Below are 27,249 nucleotides of genomic sequence, written 5' to 3'. Positions count from 1 at the left end.
AAAGCGTAGCTCCCGTTTCATGCGCGGCACCGCAGCCATCTTGGTCTCATTTGAAAAAGCCGCCTTTCGCCTTCAATTTCCCGCCACTACGGCTTCCGTTCGCCCATTGGTTGCCGAGAAAATAGCAAAAAAGAAAAGGTAGTATTCAAAATCCTATTGGCTGCCACGGATCACGTGACAGCAGGTCGTCATCCGATTGGTGGAGCTGGCTGGCAGCGTCTGCTTGACGCGCCCGAGCCGCGGGGAGACGCGACTCTTTGTGCCGCGGTCCAAGAAACGCGCAGCGATGCCTGGTTCAGCGCGCAAGGTGCACTCAAGGCATAAATTCGGCAAGAAAAGGAAGAAGTCGCTGGTCGATAACCTCAAGAGACGCCCTGCTGTGCGCCCCGACAATGATGAAACTCCTGCGCTGAACGATCGTGTCGGCGAGGCCGCGCAGTTAGGCCTAACGCGCTCCGCAGCACGGGGAGCTGTAAGCGGCAGCGCCCGCATCAGCCGTGATACAGTGATGCTGGAGCCCTCAGATGTGCTCCAAAATAAGACGAAGACTGAACAAAAACTGCGAGAACTCGCCTCAACTCCAGCAACGGAGCGGAAGTCTCGTTGTTTACGTGACGGCAGCGCGTCGGACTGTCTGCTCGACGAGGCAAGCTTCACGATCGTTTGTTTGGAATCGCTCATCAGTTTGTTGAAACTTGTGAAGTGTAAAACGTGTGGCGGCAATGACCTGAGCTTCGTAAAAGATGAGCGAGAATACGGCCTTGCCGTTAAACTTTCTCTTCAATGTGCGAGCTGTGGAGACGCATCGTCTGCATGGAGTTCGCCGCGGGTACGTGGCGATCAGAAGATCAACCCTTTTGTGGTGAATGTGCTCGCTGCTCATGCAATGCAGAGCACTGGCAACCAGCAGACAGCTCTAAATGACATTTTTTCATCGCTGAACGTTTCGCACCGCGGTCTCCACAATAGAACGTGGCAAGACTATGTGAAAAAAAAGTTGACACCTGCAGCAGCTCGTGCAGCCGAAGAAGTTACACAAGAGTGTGCGCGGTCGGTTCGAGAACTTTATAATGAATTGGACCTTGGGAACCCCGGCAATATTGCAGTATCATACGACGGCACTTGGATGACACGCGTCCACACATCCCACATTGGTGTGGGAACCGTCATCGAACTGTTTACCGGGCTTGTGCTGGACTATGTTGTATTGTGCAACTTCTGTGCCGGCTGCGAGCGAGGCCCAAAAGAAGGTGACCCATCATACCAGTCCTGGAGGGCTGGGCACCTATGCCAAAAAAACTCAGAAAAAAAGGCTGGACAGATGGAAGTTGAGGCAGCCCTTATTCTTTTTGAAAGGTCGTTGAAGAAGTGTGGCCTTCGCTATACCACAATGCTTTCAGACGGTGATAGTCGGGCTTTTCTAGCTGTGCAAGAGGCAGATGTGTATGTATACATCAAAGTAAAAAAAGAAGACTGCATAAACCACTTGCAGAAACGTATGGGAACAGCGTTGCGGACTTTGTTGTCCAAACACAAAGGTGTCAAAAACCTTGGAGGAAAAGGCAAACTGACAGGCAGCCTCATAACAAAGTTAAGCTCCTATTATGCCTGGCAGCCTCATAACAAAGTTAAGCTCCTATTATGCCTGGGCTTTAAAATCCCATAATGGGGATGTAGAGGCTACGCAGAAGGCTGTGATGGCCACCTACCACCACATTACCTCTACTGATGAGGCATCAAACCACAGCTTCTGCCCATCGGGACTGGACTCTTGGTGCCAGCAAAATGCGGCAGCAGCCCGAGGCGAATCTGCTCCAAAGCATCGGTACAGCATTCCACCCCATGTTGCTAAAGCATTGCTCCCTGTCTATGAGCGGCTGTCGGATAGGAAGCTCTTAGAGCGGTGCCATAGGGGTAAAACCCAAAACAGTAATGAAAGCCTACACTCTTTGATATGGGCCTTGGCACCGAAAGAGCGCCACGCATCATTGTTTACTGTTGAGGCTGCCGTGGCCGAGGCAGTAATGCGGTTGAACGCAGGCAGCAAAAGAACTTCTGCAGCAATATTACAGGAACTGGGCCTCAATACGAATGCTATGAGTGCAAAAAGAATGCGAGAGAAGGATGAGCGCCGAGAGCAAAAGTGCGCTCGAAAGCATTCCATTGCGGAAAATATTCAAGGAGTGCTCAAGAAGCGGCACCTGGATACTACTGGCAATCAAAAGGACTACATTCCTGGTGGCTACTAGCCATTTCCTATTGTAAATATATTACTGCACTTGTAAATATTTATTAAACTGTCCCCTGCTTGTTTTTGGGGCTTTTCTCAAAATGCATATGGTTGACTGCTAGCAGTCTTGAGGCCTTGATATCTCAGCAACCAAGTCACATAGAGCTGAAATTTCGGTTGCAATGGAAAGCCTAATGTATGCTGTGTGAAATGTTGGGAGCAGATTTTTTCATCTTACCTTAAAAAAATAATTATTTTCGTTAATTTACCATTACTTGGTACACACATTTTTTATACTGAAATTCAGAAGGTTGTAAAATGAGTAATAATTGACATATCAAAAATCTGCTCTCAACATTTCATAATTCACTATTCTGGCTATCTATCCATGCCTTAAAATTAATTTTAGATGAAATCATTATTTTGCTATTTGGGCCTCAAACAATGGGCATTAATTGTTAATTATCTTGAAAACTAATTGGCCTACACTTAAAATAAATGCATATTTGAAATCAGCATAAAAATTTGAATAAGTCTATGCATTTTTATTAAGATTGGTCAAAAAATAACAAAAATAGCTTTAAGACCAGTGTCCCCCCTTAAGTGGTTTAGCGTCCCAAAGCGACTCAAGCTATGAGGAACCCTATAATGAAGGGCTCCGGAAATTTCCACCACTTGAGGTTCTTTAACATGCACTGACATCGCACAGTACTTTCTTATATCGTGAACTTAGTTGCATCAAGGTTTTTTTTTTTGTCTTTCAGTGGTGTAAATAGTATCTGTATCTGTTTCTATGTGCGATCGTAAAGTTAGTAAAAGCGATTTTAGAAGAAATAGCCAAGCAAAATGGGCGGCGAGAGTAGTTCAGTAACGCTTCATAATCTTCAAAGTATCGGTTTAATCGAAATTTATATTCCCCTTTACCTCCCAAGCATTCCATTAACACTAAACAAATTGCGGATATCTCAGCCAATCACCCGAACAGAAAACAAGTCCATTAATCACAGGCTGATGGGAACGGGACGTGCAAGCAGGCCCCTCAAAATAAATAGCACAGTTGGTTTGGTGCGTTTTGTGCACCTTGTCAACTGTGTGTGCATGCCCACCGGACTCGATTTACTGACTGTCGGCAGTGTCCGCACTTCACGGGATTGAACACGATGTAGTGTGGTTTGGCTTGCTTTGTGCACCGCACAACGACCGTGTGTGCATGCGTGCAGGACGTGATTTACCGACAGTCAACTGTGTCCACACTTTACGGGACAGAACGTGATGGTGTAGTTTGGTTTAAGGGGTCTAATGTCCGAAAGCGACATCGGCTATGAGGGTTGCCATAGTGGAGGGCTCCGGAAATTTCGGCCACCTGGGGTTCTTCATGCACAGATGTCACACAGCACTATCGCGCTCAGTACGAACTACACCACGAGAGTGCGCTAGTGCGGTGTAGTTCATACTAAGCCTGATAGTACATGCACCCCTCAATTGTGTTTTACCGCCATCTAATCGCTGCCACTGCGCCCTCGGGATCAATAGTCGAGCTCCATAACTACTGAGTCACAGCAACAAGGCCAGATGGGCACGAGTTTATCAACCAAAGTTCCCAAGCCCACTTCATGGTGCGGTCATGAAGTCAGCTATTTTTCCCAGACGTTTGCTCAAGAGAGTCTGCATTATGTGGTGCTCACAGGTTGCTGCTGCTACCAACACTTGTGCGTTGGTAGCAGTGGAATTCGCTCAAAATTGCTTTTTGTGCTTGCAAGAACTTCATTAAATCGAGAAGAAAATGCATGTATTTCGATGGAAGCAAGAAACTGAAAGAATAAAGTTTGCTGCATCACAATTGTTATATCGGGGTTACTGTATCAAGGTCAACCGCCGCAACACTTTCATTAAAAATACATGCACTTCAATGAGGGCGGCATTCGAGAATTGAGAAACTTCTCAACATCGAGGCATTCACCACAGTAGCAGACATATTTCAGACCTGGGCGATATTTCACACTTTGCTGAGGAACCCTCAGGCACCTCACTGGAATGTGTTGCCATCTTGGATTTAAACTGAAGGACTAGATTGGCTTTTTGTACTTCATCGTTGCCAACAATGCGCTCTTCATTGGCATCGAGATGGCTAACAAACAGCATATGATAGGATTGGCACGGCTTGCTGCAGCATTCCCTGTAGCTTGGATTACACCACCCATGGTGCACAGCAGGGGGGGGGGGGTTTCAGAGGCACTTCTGCTTGTGTCCCATCCCATGGATTACCTCTCTCAGTCTTCGTGAGTGTTGTGGCCAGCGGAAACAGACTTTCTGCTTCATGCGGCATATGCATTATTAATTTGCAGCATGGCCAGCAGCAGTGTTGCACTGTCTGGTAGTGTGAAATGAGGTGCTGTGGGCATGACGAAAGCATGAGTGGCTCAGATACAGTCTAATCCCTTGCAAGAGGATCATCAAAAGAAGCGAAGATTGCAATTTTTAAAGCCGGTTTTCCGCAGAAAAATTGTTTTTCTGAAGTTTGTGAATTTTTCGGACTGTTCGATCATTCGAGCCATTTACCGGACCCCGCAGAGTCCGAAAAATTGGTCGGTGAAGGTTCGTTGCATCCAAGTTTAACTTAGATTTAGTTTCTGCGTGGCCCAAGAAATCGATGTCAGAGAACAAGCTTCACAGAATGCATTCGAGCGGCAAGCTGGGCTAGTTGGTGGATGGTAACATTATGTGGATACTGCAATAAAAAAACACTGGCAACAAAATAAGTGGGCTGAACACGTCCCGTCCACTTCTGTTGCAGTTTCTGTTGCAGTACCCCCATTTGATTTCCAGAATGACTGATGCTATGGTAGGGCAGCAAGGGGCCTCGCAAGAGAAAACCAATACCGGCTTATTCGTTGGAAAATGCTTTTGTGTTGTGTTGTTTTATGGAACATAGGCAGCTAAGGCCATTATGCACCAAGCTCAACTTTTGAATGCTTTTGAATGCATCTATTTTTACTGGTGCAGAGTGGCAACCAGTACAGAACAAACTAGCATGTGCAGTGCTGTGGTTATCCAGAAAAAAAGCCAGCTAAAATGAATAGGATGTCACGCCTTACATATATGATATGCATCTCAAGCGAGAATATGTCACGCCAACCTGACCAGACCATGTTCTGTGCACTCAGAGTTCCATAGCGAGTTACGGCAGACTATTGTTTATTTCAGTGAGTCAATTTCCCAGACTTGGCGCATGTTTTTAATGATATTCCTGACAATTCTTGAAATTTTTTTACATGTGCACAAAATTTCCACCATAATCCATACTAAGCTCTCCATACACTCTCGTTATTCACGACATGACAGTAACTGCTCTGTGCAGCCAAGCATGCATACCGACCCTCCAAAGCCGCCGACACATTGCATCAACGAAATTCCAGTTTCCTCTTTACCACATCCGTGTAAACAGAGATCCCATTGTGGCAAAATGGGATACATTTAAAAATTCTTACTTTCCACTGGCCCAATTTAAATGTAGAATTCGCTTCCGATGTATTCACCAACAAAACTGAACTGTTATTTCAGACGCGAAATGTTCCTGCAGCTTTTGTTTCTGTTCTCTTGTATTGTATGCAGAATGTCATTGGCTCTGAATGTGATTTTGAATTGTTGACTTTCTGTGCAAGCATCCACGTCAACCCACACCTGTATGGGCCTGTACTGGCCAACAGTATGACTGAATATATGAAATTTTAAATTCAGTTTTCCAAGGCCTTACACACAACGGAAACTTCATTCCGACACATTGGCCAACACAAACAGGCATTTATTGCTACAGCAACAATAGCGCCAGCTAGCAACAAGATATGCTAATGAATAGAGGTCGCCCGGCTCGCCAGCACGGTTCCAAGCCAATGTTCGCCCGTGCTAGGGCAAGGGATATACTCCAAGGCCGGACTGAATGACACAACGGTGCCATTCATACTGCCATAGCTGCATTTTTTCAAAAGTTAGCTGTCTGAAACTGATGATTTTGGATACCAACTGAGCTTTAAGGGGCTATGTTGAGTGGCAATGACAAATTAGATATCACAGCCTTCACACTGAAAAGTTCTAGGGGGTTGTGCTATTTTTAGCATGTCCATATTCTTACCTACTAACTGCTTTCTAATGATTAAAAATAGCACCATCCCCTACAACATGTCCATGGCATTGAGGCCACATGCTTATTTTTTCAATTCCATTCAGGCAGCATTCAGTGCCAGTGGCATATGAAAATTTTGATATGTTTCCATGAACTACTTTGAGAAAACTTGGTGTTCATGCGTTTAGCAACACCTACACACTACAGCTAATTTTTCAAATATGTTCAATAGACGAATTGGCAGTGGCAGTAAAACAATTTTTTCTTTGTCAAGTGCCTTTGATTTACGGATTTCAGCGTAATCGATATTGTTTTTAGCAATACCGCAGCTAATTCCTCAAGCTTTCCCTTTTTTCTTTTAAATATGACATGTCAGCATTTAGATCTAATAAGGCTAATGAGTGCCACATTTTTCTTTGATTTTTTATTTATGATTAACAAAACAGCTTTATAGGCATTTTCTTAGCTTTAGGATGTGCAGCGGACCTTTGACGATGTCTAAATATTCTTAGAAAAGCTTTCAGAGAAATTACGATAAGTCTTCAAAATGTCCCCATTAGGATGTTATTCTACCATATCTTCTCCTCCAGGAGAAACATTTGAAATCTAAATGCATATTTGAAATCTGCATTCTCCGATATACCCACATGAAGCCAACCCCCCCTCCCCTGATGGCCCTTTTAACAATGTTTATACCGCAACTATTACAGTTGAGGTTACTTTACATTCATTCATACAGATTATTTAGATGGTAGTGTTCTTGAATGATGCTAGGAAAGGATGCCAGATTCAGCACTTCAGTTATGCTTACCTGCTACTTCACCAGCTTCATTGAAAGCCACGGAAGCTTCTGTGACTGAAGAGGAAAGAAGAATGTTGCATTCTTGATCGGCTGATGTTAACGAAGACAGAGACGCTGTCCGAATCCTTAGTGTTGAATCACCAGATAGTCTGAAAATAAAAGCATATGATAATATGGCTGCCTGCTTTTGCCAGTCGGAGTACCTTAAAATTAACAGCTCAATGATTCATCTTTGCTACCATCCTAGCAGTCATCACAACCACATTTCCTCACCACTACTTTTCTTCCTGATAATTCCTCCTTTCCATGAAACGCATTTGAAATCGTGCATTTCTAAGCACAAGTGAAAAATTGTACTGCAGCGATCCATGCAGGCATTATTAAAAAAATTAGCCGACACTAATATCACCCAGCACAATTTTAATTCCATACAACGCTGCAGTCAGCCAGCATCAAAATACAGAATGATAATGAAGATGCAATTAAAACATGCTTCACGTGACCTGTACAGTGAAATTTTTCGATAATTATAACTTTATGATAAGCTTGTCCCCTGCCACGCTGGTCTATGCACACGCCCAAAGAAATGGGAATCTAGGCAATCGAGGCCAAACGCAGGGTAACAGGGCAACGGCATGCTTGCATGGTTGCTGGATAACCCTGAAGGCTTCAGTTTCCTGCCTTCGCTTCTCAACTTTGGGGCCAAAAAATCGAGAAAAAATAAGACTTCAATTTCGTCATAGTTGGATATGTCTCATCATTTTCCATCAGAGTAGTGCTGGGCGAAACGGAATGCATTGATTATAAAATTGACTAAAATACTTTTTGCTTAGTTTTTCTAGGTCTGAACACGCGAATAAAATATGGTTTAGTGTGAGCTCGTCTCCGCATCTTTCACAAACCGGTTTGTCTTCTTTTGTAAGAAAGTAGTTGTATGTCAGTTGTGTGTGTCCTAAGCGAAGAGGACATAAGATTACTTCAGTGAAACGTTCCTGGTGTCTGCATGTCTTCCATTCCCCCAAGGTGGGCTTTATGAAGTGTAGTTTGTTGTTGAGTTCATTATCCCACTCTGCCATTTGTTCTTTAATGTGTTATGTATCAACTTCATGCAGTATTTAAAAGGTATGTCCACATTGTTTATTTCACCATTTTGAGCTTGTACAGCTGCTGCGTCTGCTCTCTCGTTACCCTCTATGCCGACGTGGCTCGGGACCCAGCAGAATGCATTTCTTGACTGCAGCGCTGTGAGTAAGCTCAGGGAATCGGTGCATATTATATTGCTTTTGATGTTCTCATGTATTATTTTGTCCACAGCCATACAGACTGCATAGCATTCCGCAGTAAAAATTGATAAATAATTTGGTAATCTTACTATTTTTTCCCATTTCCCCTGTACTACGGCACTTCCAACATGCATCGCTGTTTTGGAGCCATCTGTGTAAAACTCCATGTACAGTGAAAGCTCGTTAATTCACAACTCGTTAATTCGAAATTTTGGATAATTCGAAATAGTCGTCGTGGTCCAGTCCACAGTGCATAGAAGTCTGTGCGTAACAGCTCGTTAATTCACTCAAAAATTGGCGCCGCCACCCATAATTCGAACTGCGCGCTGCTGTTGAAAACCATCGTTGGAAGCTTTCGCGGCAGAACGATAGATGGCACAACCATCGGGGTGCCGCTAGGGTGCTGGAACAAGTACTAACCAGTCTTTCCTGCCGTGACTGCTTCGAGGAACGACGTTTTAGTGTTTTAGCCCTCATTTTGCACGCCGCTTGCTGTGAGCTTGTGTCCGCATGGGAAATACTGCACCAGGACGGTGAAGGAGAAAGTGGCGATTTTACGCGAGGTGGATGAACGGAAGGCCAGCAAAGTGGAAATCGCGAAAAAGCACGGGATTCCACCAAGCACGTTGTCGACCTACGTACGAAATAGGAAGGCCGTCGAGGATGCCTACGAAGCCGAAGATTTCACCAGCAACAGAAAAAGGCTCAGATTATCCAAGTATCCGGAAATTGAGACCGCTGTGATCACGTGGGTGAAGGAAATGAGAAGCGCAGACATTCCACTGAGCGGCCCAATTATCATGGCGAAGGCGGCCGATTTCGCCCTGCGCATGAATGTGGAAGATTTTGATATTATCTTTTGGCTTTATTGTAATTATTTCCTTTTCTTTCTTCCAGAAAGGACAAGACCTTGAATAAGCAGCGTGGTCGCCTTCGCAGTTTGCACAAGCGTGGCGCGGCATCAGCACAGGTGTTGCGACCGCAGCAGCTTTGTGAGCCCTGACCGAACTTCTGGCATTTGAAACAGCGTCTAGGGTTGGGTATATATGGGCGAACGGAGATTTTTGCATAGCCTACCTCGACTGACTCGGGCAGGGTGCAAGAGGCAAAGGTGTTTTGATGGAATTTCTTTGTTGTCTTTGCGGATTTTAATTCTATGGACGTTGGCTACATTTTGCGGGGAAAGTCCTTCAAGCATCTCTTCCTCTGTTAGGTGCAGAAAGTCATTGTCTGGTATGACACCACGTACTGTGTTCAATGATCTGTGTGGTGTGACAGAGACAGGAATATCGCCAGTTTCAATGTTTGCAAGTTTTGATATTTGAGTAATGTCGAGCAGTTCGAGCAGGCGGTCACCACTAGCCAACTTTGTGACTTTGTACTGAGGGCCCAAGGAATCTGTAAGAACTCTTGAAACAAGGAACGGGGATATTTGTCTGGCTGGCTTTTCTGTTTCTTTACTGTGGACGATGTGGTACTTAGGGAAAGTTGTCTTCCTTTTGTTGAAAAACTGGGATGTGACATCGGTCCGCCCCCTTTTCAAAAGGCGATCATTAGTAAGCAGGGAGGAAGCCATAAAAAGTTTTGTTCTTCGGCCATGGTGCCAGCAACCCACCATGGAGCCCAACAAGGGGACGGGACAGGAACTTTAAAACAAGCCCTGCCCACAGCAGCTGTACACCACTGCTATAATCAAATATGACAACTCAGGGTGGTTGGCCACACAAGGTTAACCCTCGCCGCCTATGAAAAGTGAAAAAACCCGAGAAAGATGATAGGGAAGTGAAAGACAGAGGGGAGCAGAGGAAAAGGCAACTGCCGATTTCCCCCGGTCTGGTCAGGAGGGGGTGCCGTCTACAGGAAGCTGGGGCCAAAGTGGTGTGTTGCCTCCGCCGAGGGGCCTTAAAGGTCCAAACGCTCTGCATCGGCTCAACCACCAGGATCTCCTTTTCCCTGGACATGGCAATGCCACGCACGGCCAAGCGTGGGTGCTCGGGTCTGTGGTGATGCACTGTTCACCATCATCCCCCTGCGGGGATGTCCCTGCGGATGCTCGGGAACCCGTGGTGTCGCAACTGACCAACGCCTGCAAGCTGCAGATGCCACCCTGCGGGGTAGGCAATGCTATTGGCTGTTGGACAGCACCTGGCGAAATTCAAGCGCCTCATTGGCCGGCGCCATTTTTTTTAACGCTTCGCGCTCGTCCTGAGACATCATTTTGAAAAAGACCACCGTGTCATGAAACCGTATCGGAAGTTTGCAGCGCGCTTAAGTTTGGGGCAAACGTAAAAAAACGCAGAAAAGGCTGCAAGTAAATATGGTGCATATATCGTAATGCAAATGGTGGTTCTTATCAGTTTTTTCGAGGCCATTCGATAATTCGAACATAGGATAATTCAAACTTTTTTGTGGTCCCATGAAGGTCAAATTAACGAGCTTTTACTGTATAAAGAAAACTCGCAACCAAATTTTGCTCTGAAACACTGAAAGTAATACATTAGAAATCAGTCTACTTTACCTTTGAGAAGAAATGGCACCGTCTTGGTTCAAGTCCAGGTCACCAGAAGTATTAATTGGCTTGCCATTATCACCAAGAACTTCAACACTAAGGTCAGAGGAAAAACAGCGATTCCCTTGGCTTTGAGACTTTGCCCGCACATGAACAGCTGTGGGCCGGTTTCCCAAAAATTCAATGTCCACTTCCAGCTGGGCAACAAAAAAACAGGCACTAAGGTTAAGCTACGCATGTTGCAATTAAAAGGTACAATCTGAAATAGATTTAAAGTACTGATATAATTAGCAGACATTTGAACAGCAGACTTCCATGGCATGATACAGTAGAATCTACGATACGAATCTCTCGACGCACCAATATTTTTCGTACAGTCGAGACCAGATATACTGAGCCCTGAAGTTATTCACTACATCTACTATAGGAAAGTTGCGCATAATGTCAAACTGCAATTTCTGCAATTTCGCCGATCATTCGATATACCGAACTCTTAACAACGCTCTTATCACTTTTCGAGCACGGAGGCAGGTCGGCTCAGTGGCCTCGGGCATCTGCTGGCAGTGCCAGCGCTGTAAAACCAAATGACGTGGTGAACGTGGTTAGTACTTGAGGGTGGCTACAACACGTCGCTGCCATGCAGTGAAGCCAGCCTAACTAAAACTTAATGGTGGTACTTTTCTAGTATGCTTCGCTCGCTTCACTGCGGAAACATTGCGGAATATATCTTTCGCGATTCGCGAGTTTCTTTTCCACCCACAAGTAAGTTTGGAACCCGAGACTTACGTTTTTCAGAAGCTTCCCGACCTGCCAGAGCGACAATGCTGACTGGTCAAGGATACGGTAGCTGCGCAACGCCCAAACGAATCTAATCAATGGCCATGTCTGAACAGAATTAGGCAGCAACATGCGACTGAGGTGGCTCAGGTGTTCATGTCGACAGAATGTAGTAAACGAGATAGCTTATGTACTCTCCTCTGAAGATGTTTCAGAGCTACTTTAATTTAAATCGGCTATGATTCTATTCATGATGCACCCTTATAACAGTATTAGACATCCTATGATAGGCAGTGGCAAGTTCTAAGCAACCACCCACAGCGGCTTCAATGAACCGCAGGTTAGGTATAGCAATGCATCGAGAGTGGTGCACGCTAGTGGGTGGCATGTCACTGCAAATGTCACTGCGCCAGCGATACACTTTTTCTGTGGGTTCATTTCCAGCCAGCAATGATATTTCGTTGCATTAAAAGTGCGCCAAAATCTACTTCATTATATTGAGGCTAAAAATACATGGTGTTCTATGGGTGGAAAGTTATGAAAACTGGAATACTTCATTATAACGAGGAGTTTGTTACATTGAGTTCATTACATCGAGGTTTAACTAACTATGTGTTAATGATGTAACATCATCACGTGGCAAGCCGGCTCGCGACATCACATGGTTCCATTTCTTCCAGACACCTGCATGCAACATCATCTAAATCACGTGGCTAGTCTGCTCACTACATCACATGGTGCCATTACTTGCGGACACTTTTTGCAGACATGACTTTGAGATTGAGCCATCTAATGCTTTAGCATTATTAATTACATAGGCACAAATGTGGGTTTTTTTTAATGCAGCTGCTATTCAGTGAGCATGAAAATCTGTAGCATGTGCGAGTTGTTTTTGAGCCAGTGTGTTAGGTTTGTGGAATGGGGGTTCTACGTATACAAACAACTTTTCCAATTCTTCGCAATAGCAGAAGATGTGCATGTGTGAAGGGGTTAAAGGAGTAGATACCAAATTTTAGTTGTGCATTGTCCCTGGAATGATGCATAGCCCACTGAAAACATGGACAGCCACATGGATTGCGCAAACAAGCAGTAAATTTTATGATTTTTTTATTTCATGCTGTTTTGGTTTCGGTTTCAAAGGCCTAACAAAGGTTGTGATGTTTTGGACCATTTGAGATCACGTGAGGCATACAAAAACTGTAGTATGGCCGCTGCGTTGTTCATTTAGTTTGCACTAACTCTCCCAAAAGCCGTAAGGCAAAGATAAAAAAATTCCATTATTAATTATTGAGCTGACATAGGTGAATTCCACGTCACGACTTGTGTAACTGTTTTGCCCACCACTCCAGGGAAGGAAACAAACTCCTAACAGTTTGAAGTAAAATGTTCCACATCTTATTTCACTGTGGTTGCTCATCACAAATGCCAAGATGTGTACATGCACACAATGATGGCACGGTTAAGTAAGCGCTCGTCCCTGTCTACTTCTATGTCCGTGTGTTTTTGTTGCGCCCCTTTGTCCTCCTGAAAAGATATGAACCAACACGCCCAAATACAAGTACTTCCGGTTAACAGACTTTTCCCAATATCAAGGTAATCATTTTTTGGCTGATAATGCCCTTTGAAAGAAAATTACAGCAGTTGAACTCTGACACCAAATGGTTGAATGATAGCTGTTCTCGCTTCTATTATCTTGCAGTTTCTTATATCTTGGCTTAACTTTTTGCAAACGAGAAGGTCAAATTTCGGAAGTGGGATGGGCCACATTTGGGGGTGGGGTGAGCCAATGTTGGTAATGACCAGGCCCAACTTTGGGGACACCATTGCACTGACCATTGCATTGGCTTCGGAATCTGACTTAATCGTGAAAGTTCAAAGGTCACTTCAATGTCAAACCTGCATACCGACTGAAACTATAGTCTTTGCATTCAATACAGCTACTGCTCTAAAAAACTGCAATACACCACCCACCTCTGGGATTGGCATCCGCCAAAACTGGAATGCGTTGAAGTCACTGTCAGACCCAGAATCCACATGGACCACTAGCCGCTGCCGATCCCCTTCTACAGACAAGGCCTTCAAGGTTTCAGTGCAGCCTTGCTGGTCCCCTGGTACATCCTTTTGAATTAAACTACCTTCAAACTGTTTTGGTGCTGCCAGAGCTCCGTCAAAAACCTAGACAAACAGAACAAACAATCCTGTCAGTCAAACCTTTAAAATCAAGGTAAGGTGGTGTTTATCACAACTCAATAGTCTAAATTACCAGCCGAAGAACACACCCCAATGAGTGTCTGAATGGACAAATTCATTCATTCATTTATCAAATCATTCCTTTAGAAATGCACCTTGCAACAGGGCAACGAAATGACAATGCCAACAAAGCTACAAGCTGATGTGCCCTCAAAGTAACTGCACTAACTTATAACAGCATCTGCAGCAGCTTAACATACCGTTTCCGCAGTGCAACCTGTGGAGGCATCTTCCAGCTTTTTTGGCAAGGACATGGCAGCACAGTTCTTATGGCCACAGGAATCCTCGACACTGGCCATACAAGAGCTGGCTCCGCAGGGCTCCCCCTTGTCATCGTCAAAAGCTATTTGTTGCTGTCCTTTCTCCAGCAGCGCAGAAGTGGCATCTTCAATCATGCCTACCTAAAACCACAGCACACCTTCAGGGGTTTTCCATTCAACAGTGTTTCACCATTCCAACAAAGGCAAATCTAAACATCCTGCCACATGGGCACTTTCAAATGGCATGGTGTCGAGAGCCTTCGTACCACTGCACGAAAGTGTTGCGACACCACCACCACTGCCACTACCATTACCACTGCCACTACCACCACCACTGCCACTCCTGTAGGCAAGGAAACACCATCATGCCGCTCTAAAGAAGATGTCACTGCCAAGGCAAAGCCAAAGCAAACTCATGCCCGATGCTTCAAGAGGCGAGCCGAAAGCTTTTTTTGGGAGAGAGTGACAGACTTGGGCGCAGGAACCAGCACGCCTCAATCACCTGATAACAAACCCCCTTCCTAAGACAAAACACATAAGCGGAAACCAGTCAGCGCCAGCTAAATAGCCATGCAGGAGATAACAGCAGCAACAGCAGCACCTCATCCTTCCCTTAGACATTCAAAGGACATAACACGCATTGCCGCACATATGCATCTTACTTTATAAAAATGGCCAATAAAAATTAGGGGTTGAAGCATATTCGTGGCGCCGACCTATAGACCATTTTATCGTGAGCGCCGCCATTTTGGAAAGCTGGCACTCTCTAGTGTCAAGTCTGGCAAGGACTCCAATGCTAGTATGTGCGATCACATTCGCGGTGCACACACCAAACAGGACGCAGATGGCACAAATCGAGTGCGGAAGCTCCGAACTGCCATTTCTTCATACTTTAAAATTGCTTGGACAGAAAAGGCTTTTCAAGCAGCAGTGAGATCATTCCGTCAAGAAATGGCCGGAATGGTCGGCGACAAAAGCAAGTTGCCGGCGATGACAATCAGACTGCCACCTCTACTGTCAAAAATGAGGTACCGAAAGTATGTCAAGCCCATCTAACTGCAACGTAAATCTACCTAAATCCAAGATGGCGCATCTTGCACCGGCGAAAAGCCAATGAGATGGCAGATTTTGGCCCGCAGGTGACTGATATTAGTCCAAAAAATTGTGCTTTCGAACTTTTCAAGTCCGAAATATCCGTCGCGAATACGTATGCGCTTCTATGGGGTGACTGTGCCTCATCAAGGTCCGAAATATCCTACAACTCCGAATTACCCGTCGGGTACTGTATACCACTCTAGCATTATTTTGACAATTACAAATTACGATAGTGATGAGAGGAAATCTGAGCAAAATGTTGGTCCACTTTCTTGCCTATAAATTGCTTTCAAATGAATAAATATAGCATCACCCCCTAGAGTATCTCTTTGGCATTGGGGCCACACACTTACTATAAAGCCCCGTAACAAATGCCCATTAATGTTTTTTTTTTTAGCCTTAACTTTAACTGCTACAGCTATCAAAAATCAAAAATGCACCAGAGCACAGTACCAGCTCGAACACTGAATACTCCACGAGTGACAATTGAACGTAGAATTACCGCTCATTTCCCAACTGGGTGTCCTTGCCACCCCTCAAATTAGCCCTAAAATCTGGAAAAAAAGTGCGGCCCTTCCATGCACTTATATGGTATTGCCCGTTTTGATCTTTGTAGAGTTTGATCTTTGTAGAGTTTGCTCAAAATACGCGAGTAAATTTGTGAGGTAAAGTTTTTTTTAGGAGGGTAACATACCAGTGCACAAATTATACGAGTAAATATGGTACATGATCAGCAGCACTATTTATCTGGCATTTTGTGCAACAGCTGTGGTTGTCTCACTAGGCCATGCAACAAGTGAGGCTCTGTACTAATACAATACGCCATAGCCATGAAGATTCTACTGAAGGCATATATATATTTAAATTTTAAGAAGCTGCCTACCTTCCCAAAATTCACCGGGTCTGCAGCTGGAGGCACAAGGGTTACCGCACACTCTTGAATGCCAGTCCCCTTCAAAGAAACTGCAGTCTCTGCGGGGCTTGCAGCCTCTTCATCACTGCAAGCTTCTGGTGGGCCATCAGAAACTCGCATGCTCACCACCCCATCTTCACTGCAGTAAAGTCCTGTGCGCAGTGGGTCAGCAAATGTCGAGATGAACGGCCCCAGGCCCTGGTAGGCTGCTGATCGAACCTGCAATGAAACACAAGACCTTTAGCATGGGCACATTTACAAGAACGAGCAGACCTCACCACGAGAACATAGCAGCCGGGAAAACACTGAACCCGTGCATGTAACAGCTTTGAAATATTCGCTTTAAATGCGCATGAACAAATTGCACCAGATACTTGGCTGCTAATTTTTAGATAGTAGTAATTATGCCAAATGGCACTACTTGCTCACGAGTTTCGAGAATATATTGCAGGACAAAATTCTCGCCACTTCATTTGAACACGACCACGGCGTTGTGGGAAAACAAGTTTCAGGGTTGCCGAAATTCATGTGCTGCTTTCCGGTAATGTGGAGGGTGCAGGCTGCAAGTGCCCAAACATTTAGATGATAATGAAAGCAGTGAGTGCGACTTGATCTGCAAGGTGACAATTATTACTCAGACTGAGCCTGGCACTACAGACATAGCTTGAGCCTTGGTTTGGAAATCCAAAAGTGTTCAAGGAAATACAGTGAAATCTCGATACAAAGAACTTCACGGGACCGCTAAGAATCATTTGCTGTATTGAAATACAGTGAAAGCTCGTTAATTCGAACCTCGATAATTCGAATTTTCGGATAATTCGAACTACTCTACTTGGTCCTTCCAAGCTCCATACATATCTGTGTATAAAAAGCCCATTAATTCGAAGATAATTCGAACTACGCACTGCTCCGTCTGGGCTGCTTGGCACACAGCACGTGGCAAAAAAAAAGCGCCTCGTGAGCAGCCTCGTGAGCAGCACGGGGACAGAAGATGGAACCAGATGAAACCATGGAAGAGTGGGTAAAGCCTAAAAGGCAGGGTGACCAAGGTGTGGCCACAGTGTGTGTGGTGTGGGAGGGTAGGGGTTGGCTAAGGCAGTGGGGGCTGCCTACCCTCTTTTCCCCACAGCCTCCTTGTTTGTTTATCTGTTGAAAAGAGCTCCAGCCAGAGGGGTGGGGGGAAGAAAGGAAGAGAGAGGGGGGGGGGGGGAGCGCACGCAGCCAGCGTGGACCTTGGCAGAGCGCGCCAAGACTGTGTGCTCTAAGCCAAGACGGTGTGCTCTCACTGTCCTGTTTTTAACCTCCCAGCAAGAAAGGTGCGCCTGACCTTCAGGGCTGGTGTACAGCACTACAAAACGATGCTAAACACTAGCTGCAGGACAGGAACATGTCTGACCGCCTGCGTTTGTTGATGAGGGAAGAACAGACAGAGATATATGAAATCTCGACCCTTCCAAAAAAATTTGTTGGAAACTTTTTTCCCGCGTAATGAACCCTCCCCCCAAACTCCCAAATACAGTAAATAGTCGTTAATTCGAGCCCCGTTAATTCAGAAATATGGACAAGTACTGTCGGCGCGGCCCCAGCCAATGCCCATGAAAGGCTACGATAACGACTTCGGATGGGCGCTACAAATTACGTGCGAAAAACTTGGTAGTTCTTCAAATGGTTGTGCTGTGAGCCTACCCTCAAAATTTCATTCAGATATCTCAGGAAACAATAAAGTTGGTGTTCAAAGGTAGCCTCCCCCATTAATGAGGTTCTACAATGACTTTGGGGAAGGTGTGAAAGCTGTCACCTCCACACAAAATGCATGGCACTTTAAACATTCAAGCCTCTTGTATTGGGTTCAAGCAGCACATAAGAAACTGAACACTCCGACTTAAGACTGCATTCTGAAAGCATACTATGACCAAGTGCTGAGAGAGGCAGAACAAGAAATAAAATTCTAGTGCACTTTACCCTGCTCTTCCCATCACATTTTAGTAAGAATAACAAAATGATATTGCTGGAAAAAATCAACAGCACTGTCAGTTATAGATCTCTTCGACAGTCTAATGGAAAACCTTGAATTATTACTACTAATAATACAAGCACATTGAGCGTCAAAGGTGTCTTCAGGCAGCGCAGCTAACTGGTCTAGTGTAAAGCAATTGACAGCACTAACCCATCGTGACTGGTCGTCCAGCAGGGAACCGAAAAGTGGTGTCAGCCTATTACGACGTGTAGCCAGTGAGCAGATGCAAGAGACTGGCATGAAAACTTCAGCACAGGCCTTCCGCACCCCCCAAACGCAGTCTTCACACAACATCTGAAAAACAGGCTGCCCGAATTCAGACAAAAAAAATGTAAGCCATCCACAAAACAAGCCAAAAAGCAGTAAAGGTTGAATGACAGTTACTCACTCCTAATGTCAAAATAGCGAAGCACACCAATAATTCTGCTTACAAAAATAAATGCTTCGACCCAACGTGACTGGAATCCTACCAATGGCACAATGACTCAAAACAATAATGTTCTGTGGGGTGCAAAAGTGGTATACAGTCAACGACCGATTTACCAACATTACCTTATTACCATTTTCCCAGAGGAATGGGTCAGTTTTATTGCATACACGTTAAAGCTCCTCGTGACTAAATTTCACCACGCGACATGTCTACAGACGACAGGCGGCGACCACTTTCACGAGCTCGGCCTGGCTGTGCTGCCCTCGGCATGTCGCCGATGAACGCACGGATTAGGAAGTCTAAACGGCAAAGCGAACATGCCGCTGCGGGAACTGCGCTGTGCCTGCAGTATGATGGGCCTGGAACAACGCTAAGATGGCTAAACAATAAGAAAAGAGAAACAGCTGTAGCAAACGCTCCGTCAGCATTGGCCTTCGTCATATGCACTCTGCGGTGGCTTCCATGTAAAGAGAGGAATCTTTTGCCTGCCGTCGAAACTCCAGTTTGCGGTTTTACGATAGAAAAGTCGGGGTTACGGTGCTTTTTGCCGCGGGTACGCTGACCACGCTTTGAAATGTAACACCATTTCCTCCCACGCTCGCTATATCAGTGAAGCCGTATGCCTCCCACGTGCGTTGCTGCTACCTCTTTCCGTATTGAGGACAGAGAGCTCGGCACAGATGAGTACCGCGAAACCACGCAGGAGCAATGTGTCGAGCTGTGCAGAATTTAAGCGTCGAAAGTTAAGAGGCTCCCTTTAAGCTTGAATATGGAGGCTTGGGTATTGGCGGCGAGTGCGAGCGAGGTCCGAAAAACCGAGCAGCAAGTTGCGGTGAGTCCGAAATTCCAGGCGCTTTTATACACTGGCTCTATGGGCCATGTCGCGGTGCCACACAGGGTCTCGTGAGAGGGAGGGGGGGGGGGGGGGGGGGGGTACACAGAACGAATCTCACGGGGGCCACGAAAAATATTCATATCATCCAAAATTCCAATCACCAAAAAGCACAAAATTCGCGTGCAGAATTTACAAAGATCTATTTATGGCTGATGGGGTTTACTTGTGGTCACACAGCACCACTGATTCGTAATGTCGGTATGAAAGCAGATTTTTGCAACAGTATGTAAGCTAAACTTCATGCTTTATGAAGCAAAATGCGTCAATTTCAATGCAGCTCCTAAAACTGGACCATATGCACTTCTACCCGTCTCCTTGCATTAACCCTTTCCTTACTGCGCCACAGACCACCTCCGTTTGCAGATCATGGCATCAGTTTCGCCGCACACTCCTAGAGGGCGAAACGCTACACTGGGCGCTTTTGTCGGTTCTTATGCACTTTTTTTTTAGAGGAGTAGTGGAGAGTTGGACAACCACATGGAATTTGGCACTTTAGGGTACTCGCAACATACTGCCACGATATTTTACCAAATGCGCCAGCACATTTTTGATTATGACGAAATCAAGGAAGGCCACACCCCCTTTTAAAAAACAAGAAAAGAACTAAGAAGAAGTGTAATGTGCAGCAGATCCCACATCTACCTCCTCCTCCGCCACCTACCTCCAGCATGTCCTCACACGACCGCTTTCTCTAGTGGCACAGCAGTCATACTGCCTTCCGTAAAAACCGGAATATAGGTCGAATGTTTTGTCAAAAAACCATGACGAAAAGTCAACCCCCATCTTATATACCGGTCATTGGCAGAAAATGGGCGATCAGCAACAGCGCAGCGACGTCAATGTTGTTGCACCGCCATATTGAGTAGCAAAGCTATTCTGTTAAAAGGCTGCTTTTTCACACTTTGTTTCAAAATGAGCGTAAGCCGACGACAGTTCATCGTCGCCTTAAAAAAAACGCGACTGAGTACGTGGAAGCTCACAGCAACCTGGAGGTAAGTAAGGTACATGGGGCTCCCGTAAGCGAACATGCAAACACACCAACTACATCATCAAAGCGAACATGCAAACACACCAACTACATCATCAAAGAAGTACAACTTCAGACAACCACATTAGAAGCAAACAGAGCTGCCTGAAAGCTGCTGTGTGGTAAAGCGCTGCTGCAAAGCTTGTTTTGCAGCCACAAACTAGCCAATAGACCATGTGAAAAGAAACGTGCCACTCACAATATTATCCTCCGTGTACTTCTGCCCCACAATACTGGAGAAGTCTCCAAAGTTTGCTGCGCAGACCTGAAAGATGAACGCAAAGTTGACCTTTACTCCTAGAAACTGGCGCTTTGCATCAATTGTAGAAATCTTCAACTAAGCAAAATAGTCCACAATAGGCTCCTGAAGTTTCGTTTTAGTTTATTAGGGTTTAACATCCCAAAGCGACTCTGGCTATGTATGAGGGACACCGTAGTGAAGGGCTCCAGAAACACCTGGGGTTCTTGTAACGTGCATTGATATTGCACAGCACAGCCTCTAGAATTTCGCCTCCAAAATTCGCTGAAAGGTATCTGCCAGATACTCTAGACAGTCTGAGCCACAGCACAGCTAGGGCCTACACATTTCAGCTGGTAAAAATAGAAAACTGTTTCCCAATTATTTGTCAGGTGAATGCGCTTGTACACCCATGTTTTTTGACCCATTTCACATGCAAAAAATGTAGAAGTCCCATATATGGAACAATTCATTACTGCTGTGATGAAAGCATCTTGCCTTTTCGTGCTTATCTTGATATGAACAAAATGTACATTAGATTCATCATAACATGAATTAGGCTGAACAGACCTAACATGCCAATATGCCAGTTAGTGCTAAAAAGGTTACCTTCATTAGTTGTAGAGAGCTTGTAGGTGTCAACTAGACATTCATACCAGTCTCACAGGCACTTTCAATCCTAACTGAACTCGATCTGCATCGAAGTCTTCAAGCACAATCAAATCAGTCATTGCTCCACTGGCATTTTCAATGATGACTGAGAAGTTGCCCTTACATGTGTTGGGTGGCACCAAATGTTCCGCTGACATCCTTAGCATGCTGATGTCAGACAACACTGTGCAGCCAATGCCAGCATGCTCAATGCTTCTGCGATTTAAACGTACACCATAGCACTGTTTCTGGCACTCCATCAAGCCTGTACTGTCAGCTGTCAATAAGAACACAAGTTTCGCTCTTGCTCCACAGCTTGCCAGTCCACGGTGGTTGACGGCGAGTGTTTCAAAGCCCCCTTTCTATTCAGCCTCAAAAGCTGAATCACGCTTGGGGAATCCCGATTGAACCAGTCTTTATTCACAACAGTAGCTCAGACTAAGGCCCGAAGTTTAATTACGGCATCCAAAACAAAAATTACGTTGCATAACTGAAACTTGAATTGTTCAGGGTGAGCTTATTGCAGCTCTTAATTACAATAGTACATATAAATAAACTCCACGGTTGTTCCAGGGAACTTAGCGAGGTTAATCTAATATCCGCAATAAGCTTTTTTTTAATGGAAGGCCCACATTACGTAGGAGACCATGCTGCAACACTTTGCAAGAAAAGTGTAAGCACTCTCACTACAAACTTAAATGTCGATGCTGAATAGACCGGGGAGAAAAAAAAATCCTGTGATCGTAGGATAGAATCATTTTCGGAGGTAATCAACATCTCCCTAAAAATCCACGACAGAACTTATGATGCTATCAAGTTTTTAAAACAACTTGCAAGCATGCTTGTAAGGATCAGCTCATGCAGCTTCCCCACTTGCCTTGCGTACGTGAAAGGAGTCATCTTGACATAGACTGATAAAGCGTGGCAGAAATAAATAGGCAGTTGTGTCTTTTCCAACATACGGTGCCATCTTAGTCATCAACTGAAAGGGTTAAAATAAGTGTTAGGGGCAAAGAAATGCAATTCTGCTTGCTATTCCTCTGCAAATTGGAAAGCATGGAAAACATCCGTGGTAAATTTACCTAGTAAAGAAGATGCTTACATCAGAATCTACATCAGGAACATAGCATGAACACCTACAACCAATAAAAGGCAATTTGTGAACACCTTCCAAACGATGAGCATGTGCTGACAAGCAAGCCAACTGCTCATCAAAGCTGGCTGTGATATGAAACAGTAACCGCAACACATCGCAACCACTTTGACGAACAAGTGCAGCAAGCAATAGTTATCCAAAGCCCAAATTGGCCATGCTGATTCTCAGGTGGGTTTCAAGGTGAGTTGTGCTAGGCCAGGGTCATCAAAGGTGGCTGTGATATGATATCAAATAAATGACAAACCACAGCCAATTTGATGCCCTGACCGCAGCAGCCTCCACGGTTGGCTGTGCAGCAACGTTTATGCACAATGCTGGAAATCGCATTACAGCCACAAGGAAGATATAAAAAAACAATAATTTTAATGAGCTTGCACTACTCACATAAAGATTTTTAACTGCCACAAAATAGAGATCATATGACTCTTACTGCACCTCTGTTAAAGCTTTAGAATTAAACATGCACTATCCATTCAATACAGCCGTGCACCGTTAATACAACCTGTATTAATGTGGACAACTCTAATTGTGGACAACTCTAATGCAGAGGTGCCATTAGAGCCTGTGTATTTTTGCCATGTTCATAAGGAGAATGATAAAAGAAAACCTCGACTTTCCCAACCATATCCTTCATTTACGAGAGATCTGCAAAAGGCAGCACGAAAGTGGAAATGCCTGAATGATGCCCTTTTTCTCAGTCTTCATGCTTTACAGTGCTGAGAAGCCAGTCAAAGCGTCTTATGGTTTGCTGTACTGCATGAATAGCTGTGGAAAAACAGCTTGCGCTATGCTGAAAGCCACAGCCTTCAGCCAACTGAGCATAGCTATGTACTCAGTTAGTGGAATGAACTGTCGTAGTAGGAGAAAGTCATCATCCATCTTGTACACCACTAGAAGTGTCAAACTGCACCATTTAATCTAAGATAATGACTAAGATTATGCATTTGTAGCTAGTCCGTACAGAAGTGGCCCGTAATTATAAGGTGTTACAACAATTTTCTTTTCATGATTCATTATTACGGACAACTCGCTTCATGGACAGGTTTGCCCGGGAAACTAAAGTGCCCATATACACGAGGCAAGACTGTATACACAAGTGCTTCAGCTTGCCAGTATTAATGACTGAAAATTGTGGCCTTCAAAACTACACAGGACATGCAGGAAGTAAACCCTCACTCAGTTACCACAGATAATTATGTTACCAAATACTCCAACCCAGTAGTACCTTGTAACACTACGAGTGCAGATGTGTCTTTCCGATGCTGTGGAATGTAGAGCCAGTATGAAATGGGCATACAGTCGTGCCCCGTTAATTCCTGTCTGGACAATGGACAGAGTGAAAATGCAGGGAGCCCATTGGGATCAATATATTTTTGTCCCGTTAATATGGACAGCGATGAGAACAAAAACATGACAACTTTCTGGGTACTAAGCACTCTTAGTCCCTGCTGCCAGCCCCAGACCAGAGGCCTTGTGCTCAACCAAGTTTTTGCTACTACACCAATTAAGAAGACTGAAGGCCACTATGAAGAGAATGCATGCATGTACAAAAGGTGCAACGAGTTTGGATTTCAGCAGAGCATATCATAATGCAGTGCATCCAATGCTCCCATGCCACATATGGACACACCACTACGTTCACACTGCACTTGCTGTACAATGCATAACTTAGGCCAGTAAGCTGCACTCTACAGCATGTGCAAACTGATGCATTTCTTAGCTACCAACGAAAATTACTGCTGTGACAAACTTGACGATCTCAACAAAGCAACACAGTTTCACCATGATGAAGAAAGCTCAGCATGCAAAAGAACTTCTGAAGCGTGTGTAGCAGGCGCACTTGATGAAGGGAAGGTGAGCAAGCACAAAATTGAGGAAGACAAAAGAATGCAGTAGACATACAATGACCGGCCCTCATGCTAAGTACAATAGCGGCAGAACCTCTGAAGTGCAGCCCGCTCCCCCTTGCAGTAACTGCACAAACCAAGAAGCGAACAGAGATGGACACCAGGGGATACGAGTGCTACATATCGTTGGACTAACATCACCACATCTTAATCCAAACAATTTGCAACTTGCAAATTGCATCATTGGATAGTGACAAGACTGCACAGAGATGCCAGTTACATCTCCCTGGGTGCAGTCTTCCCATCTCTTGTGACAATTCAAAGTGCGGCCATGCAGTGAAACCCGATAATCTGAACTGTTAATTCATAAACTTCGTAATTTCTCATGTAAATATGACGAGAAAATTCAAAGCAGCGGCTTGCACCAGCCTGATTAATTCGAAGATCTTGGATGCTATATGAGAATGCCCAATCCCGATTTCACCCCAAACTGGTGAAACAACAGACCCTTAGAGCCACAAGGCAGCACCACAGAGCGACGCCAATGCTTGACATGCAAAACACCCCAGCCCCAGTGATGATCATTCTTGCTACGCACCCGTAACAGTTTGACTGCCCAAAACAAATCTCTTATGACAAAACAGTTGCATTCAAGTTTGCCTATACACACAGCTGACCTACTTGGGGGGTCAAGACAGTTTTGGACACACCCAGTGTTGGTACCCACTCCCGGCAGGACGCATGGCTCCATGCATAAAAAATGTTAATTCATGAGCAAATCTGTTCCGCTAAAGGAAATTCGAATTGCACACCATTTACCCGCCTCCTTCGTGCTGGCGATCACTTCGTCTTACGAGCTGTAGGCAGTACGAGAGCAATTCTCCATTAGTCTCCAACATCTGGGCTGGTGATCGCATCGTTACGCATTCATTGCTTTGAGTTGCGCACGTGCTGTGATGCCAGCCTATGGGAAACTAAAAAACAAATGCAGCAACGGGATGAAGTGAGGGCAGGGTCTACGTGTCGACTAATATGTGGAGTAAACTTTGCCCAGCAATGGCTACAATTTGAGATGTTACTTTTACAAGGCAGTATATGCTCCACAACTATTTTTTTGCCTGGATCCTGTATTTTGCTAGGCTCAGTTAATTCGAAAACCCGGCTAATTTGGCTATTTTTCATGGGTCCCAATGACTTCGAAATAACGAGGCGTCACTGCATTTTCTATTCGAGAACTGTGGACAAGAAACTTCCCGAGCAGCACAGCAAGCCACAAATGCATCCTGGGTCAAATTTCGGTACATAATAAAATGAAGTCAACAAAAAGGCTGCTGCCAATACAGCCTACGCACTGTTATCGTAGCCAAGACCAATAATAGCTTGCTGCTTTACTACAAAGCAGGCTTTACTGGCTGAATACATGCATAACAGCTCTGCCCAAAACTGGCATCACGACTGGCCAAACTGGCAGCACTGTTGTACATTTTTCAGTGCCTTACAAGGCCAAGTTTGGTCTCTCCTCATCAAGAGGATTTTGTGGCCGCTTTCCTGAAGTCTCGATGACAACAAATTCATGTACAGCTCATCAAAGGTGGCTGTGATATGCTTAGCCATCAGAGACATTTCGCAGCCCCTTTGACGGCTGCACAGAAAAAATGTCTGGCTTCTTCCGGAGCTTTGTGGTGCAATGGCCGAGGCACCGCTGACACTGCATGTGCTATTTCCAACAAAGACAAGGTAGTGAGATGGCAATGCTATAAAACTCATCTCACTACCCATGTCTTTCAGGGAATCAACACTGCAACCCCCAAAGTATCAGGGGTAAGCGTACAACTATGCTGGATCCTGCAGGCTACTAAGTGCAAAGCTGAAGAAGTGACCTACTGCAAGCCACTCAAAAGTAACCAGCGAGCAGAACAACCAGCAGAAGAGAAAAAAAAGTCCTCTCATGGTACTGCCATGTGGTCTGCAAGCCACAAATCCTGACAAGGGCAGACCATTCATGCAGGAAGTGGAGACTACCATAGCGAAATCATATGCAAAATACAACTGAAATACAAACAGCAAAATAAGAATACTTAATTCCATGAAAAATCTTTTCAACAGCTCGCATTTCAACAGTCCAGTTTACTTTCAGTTTCACACTGACATCACAAATCCAACTAGGGCGAAGACCACATCCATGCACTGTACTGAACATGAAAGCTGCCAAGATGAAAATCTTGACAACACATTCAGCAACATCAGGTATGTAGGCACAAACACCAGTTACGAGGTTAAAAAATGACCTGAACCAAGAGAAAATGATACGGTTTTTTTGTAATCATAAAACAATAAAATCAATCATCGCATGCAGCACACCAGTTATGAGGTTAATAAATGAACTGAGCCAAGAGAAAATGATACGGTTTTTTTGTAACCTTAAAACAATAAAATATCACATGCAGCATACACTGTACACGAATAACTAAAATACCACTACACACTGAATTTTCATTGGTCGTATTTTTGGAATGTAACAATAGATTAGTAAATATGGATCCGCATATAGAATCTGCCCCGCCTGGTAAATAGTTATAATTGAATTTTTTTACATGCACTTTCAGTATCAGTAGTCTAAAGGTGGACATGACACCGCAAGAGTCATACAAAAACTGCAATATAATGGCTGTGTCTGCTGTCATTCTGGATCCTAGGTCAGGCTAGCATTAAACAGGTGGAGCAAATTAAAACAATGAAGCACCATATT

At 44.7% G+C, this 27,249-nt stretch overlaps 1 protein-coding gene across 5 annotated transcripts in view; it reads right to left on the bottom strand.

The window, feature by feature from the left end:
* Positions 1 to 27,249, bottom strand: part of LOC144114287 (serine/threonine-protein phosphatase 4 regulatory subunit 1-like) — an 88,746-nt gene that overhangs the window by 19,943 nt on the left and 41,554 nt on the right. For all 5 annotated transcript variants that reach the window (XM_077647916.1, XM_077647914.1, XM_077647917.1 and 2 more), the window contains 8 exons: positions 22,375 to 22,479; positions 20,808 to 20,873; positions 18,407 to 18,562; positions 16,210 to 16,458; positions 14,172 to 14,372; positions 13,693 to 13,896; positions 10,954 to 11,141; positions 7,162 to 7,301 (listed from right to left, as the gene is read on the bottom strand). In XM_077647916.1, coding sequence (XP_077504042.1) covers positions 7,162 to 7,301; positions 10,954 to 11,141; positions 13,693 to 13,896; positions 14,172 to 14,372; positions 16,210 to 16,458; positions 18,407 to 18,562; positions 20,808 to 20,873; positions 22,375 to 22,479 — 1,309 coding nt within the window. The remainder of the gene's footprint in view (positions 1 to 7,161; positions 7,302 to 10,953; positions 11,142 to 13,692; positions 13,897 to 14,171; positions 14,373 to 16,209; positions 16,459 to 18,406; positions 18,563 to 20,807; positions 20,874 to 22,374; positions 22,480 to 27,249) is intronic.

The sequence above is a fragment of the Amblyomma americanum genome, chromosome 1 (assembly GCF_052857255.1).
Source record: "Amblyomma americanum isolate KBUSLIRL-KWMA chromosome 1, ASM5285725v1, whole genome shotgun sequence".
Taxonomy (NCBI): Eukaryota; Metazoa; Arthropoda; class Arachnida; order Ixodida; family Ixodidae; genus Amblyomma; species Amblyomma americanum.
The sequence above is the reverse complement of the archived record's forward strand: the minus strand, read 5'-3'. Positions and strand labels throughout refer to the sequence as shown.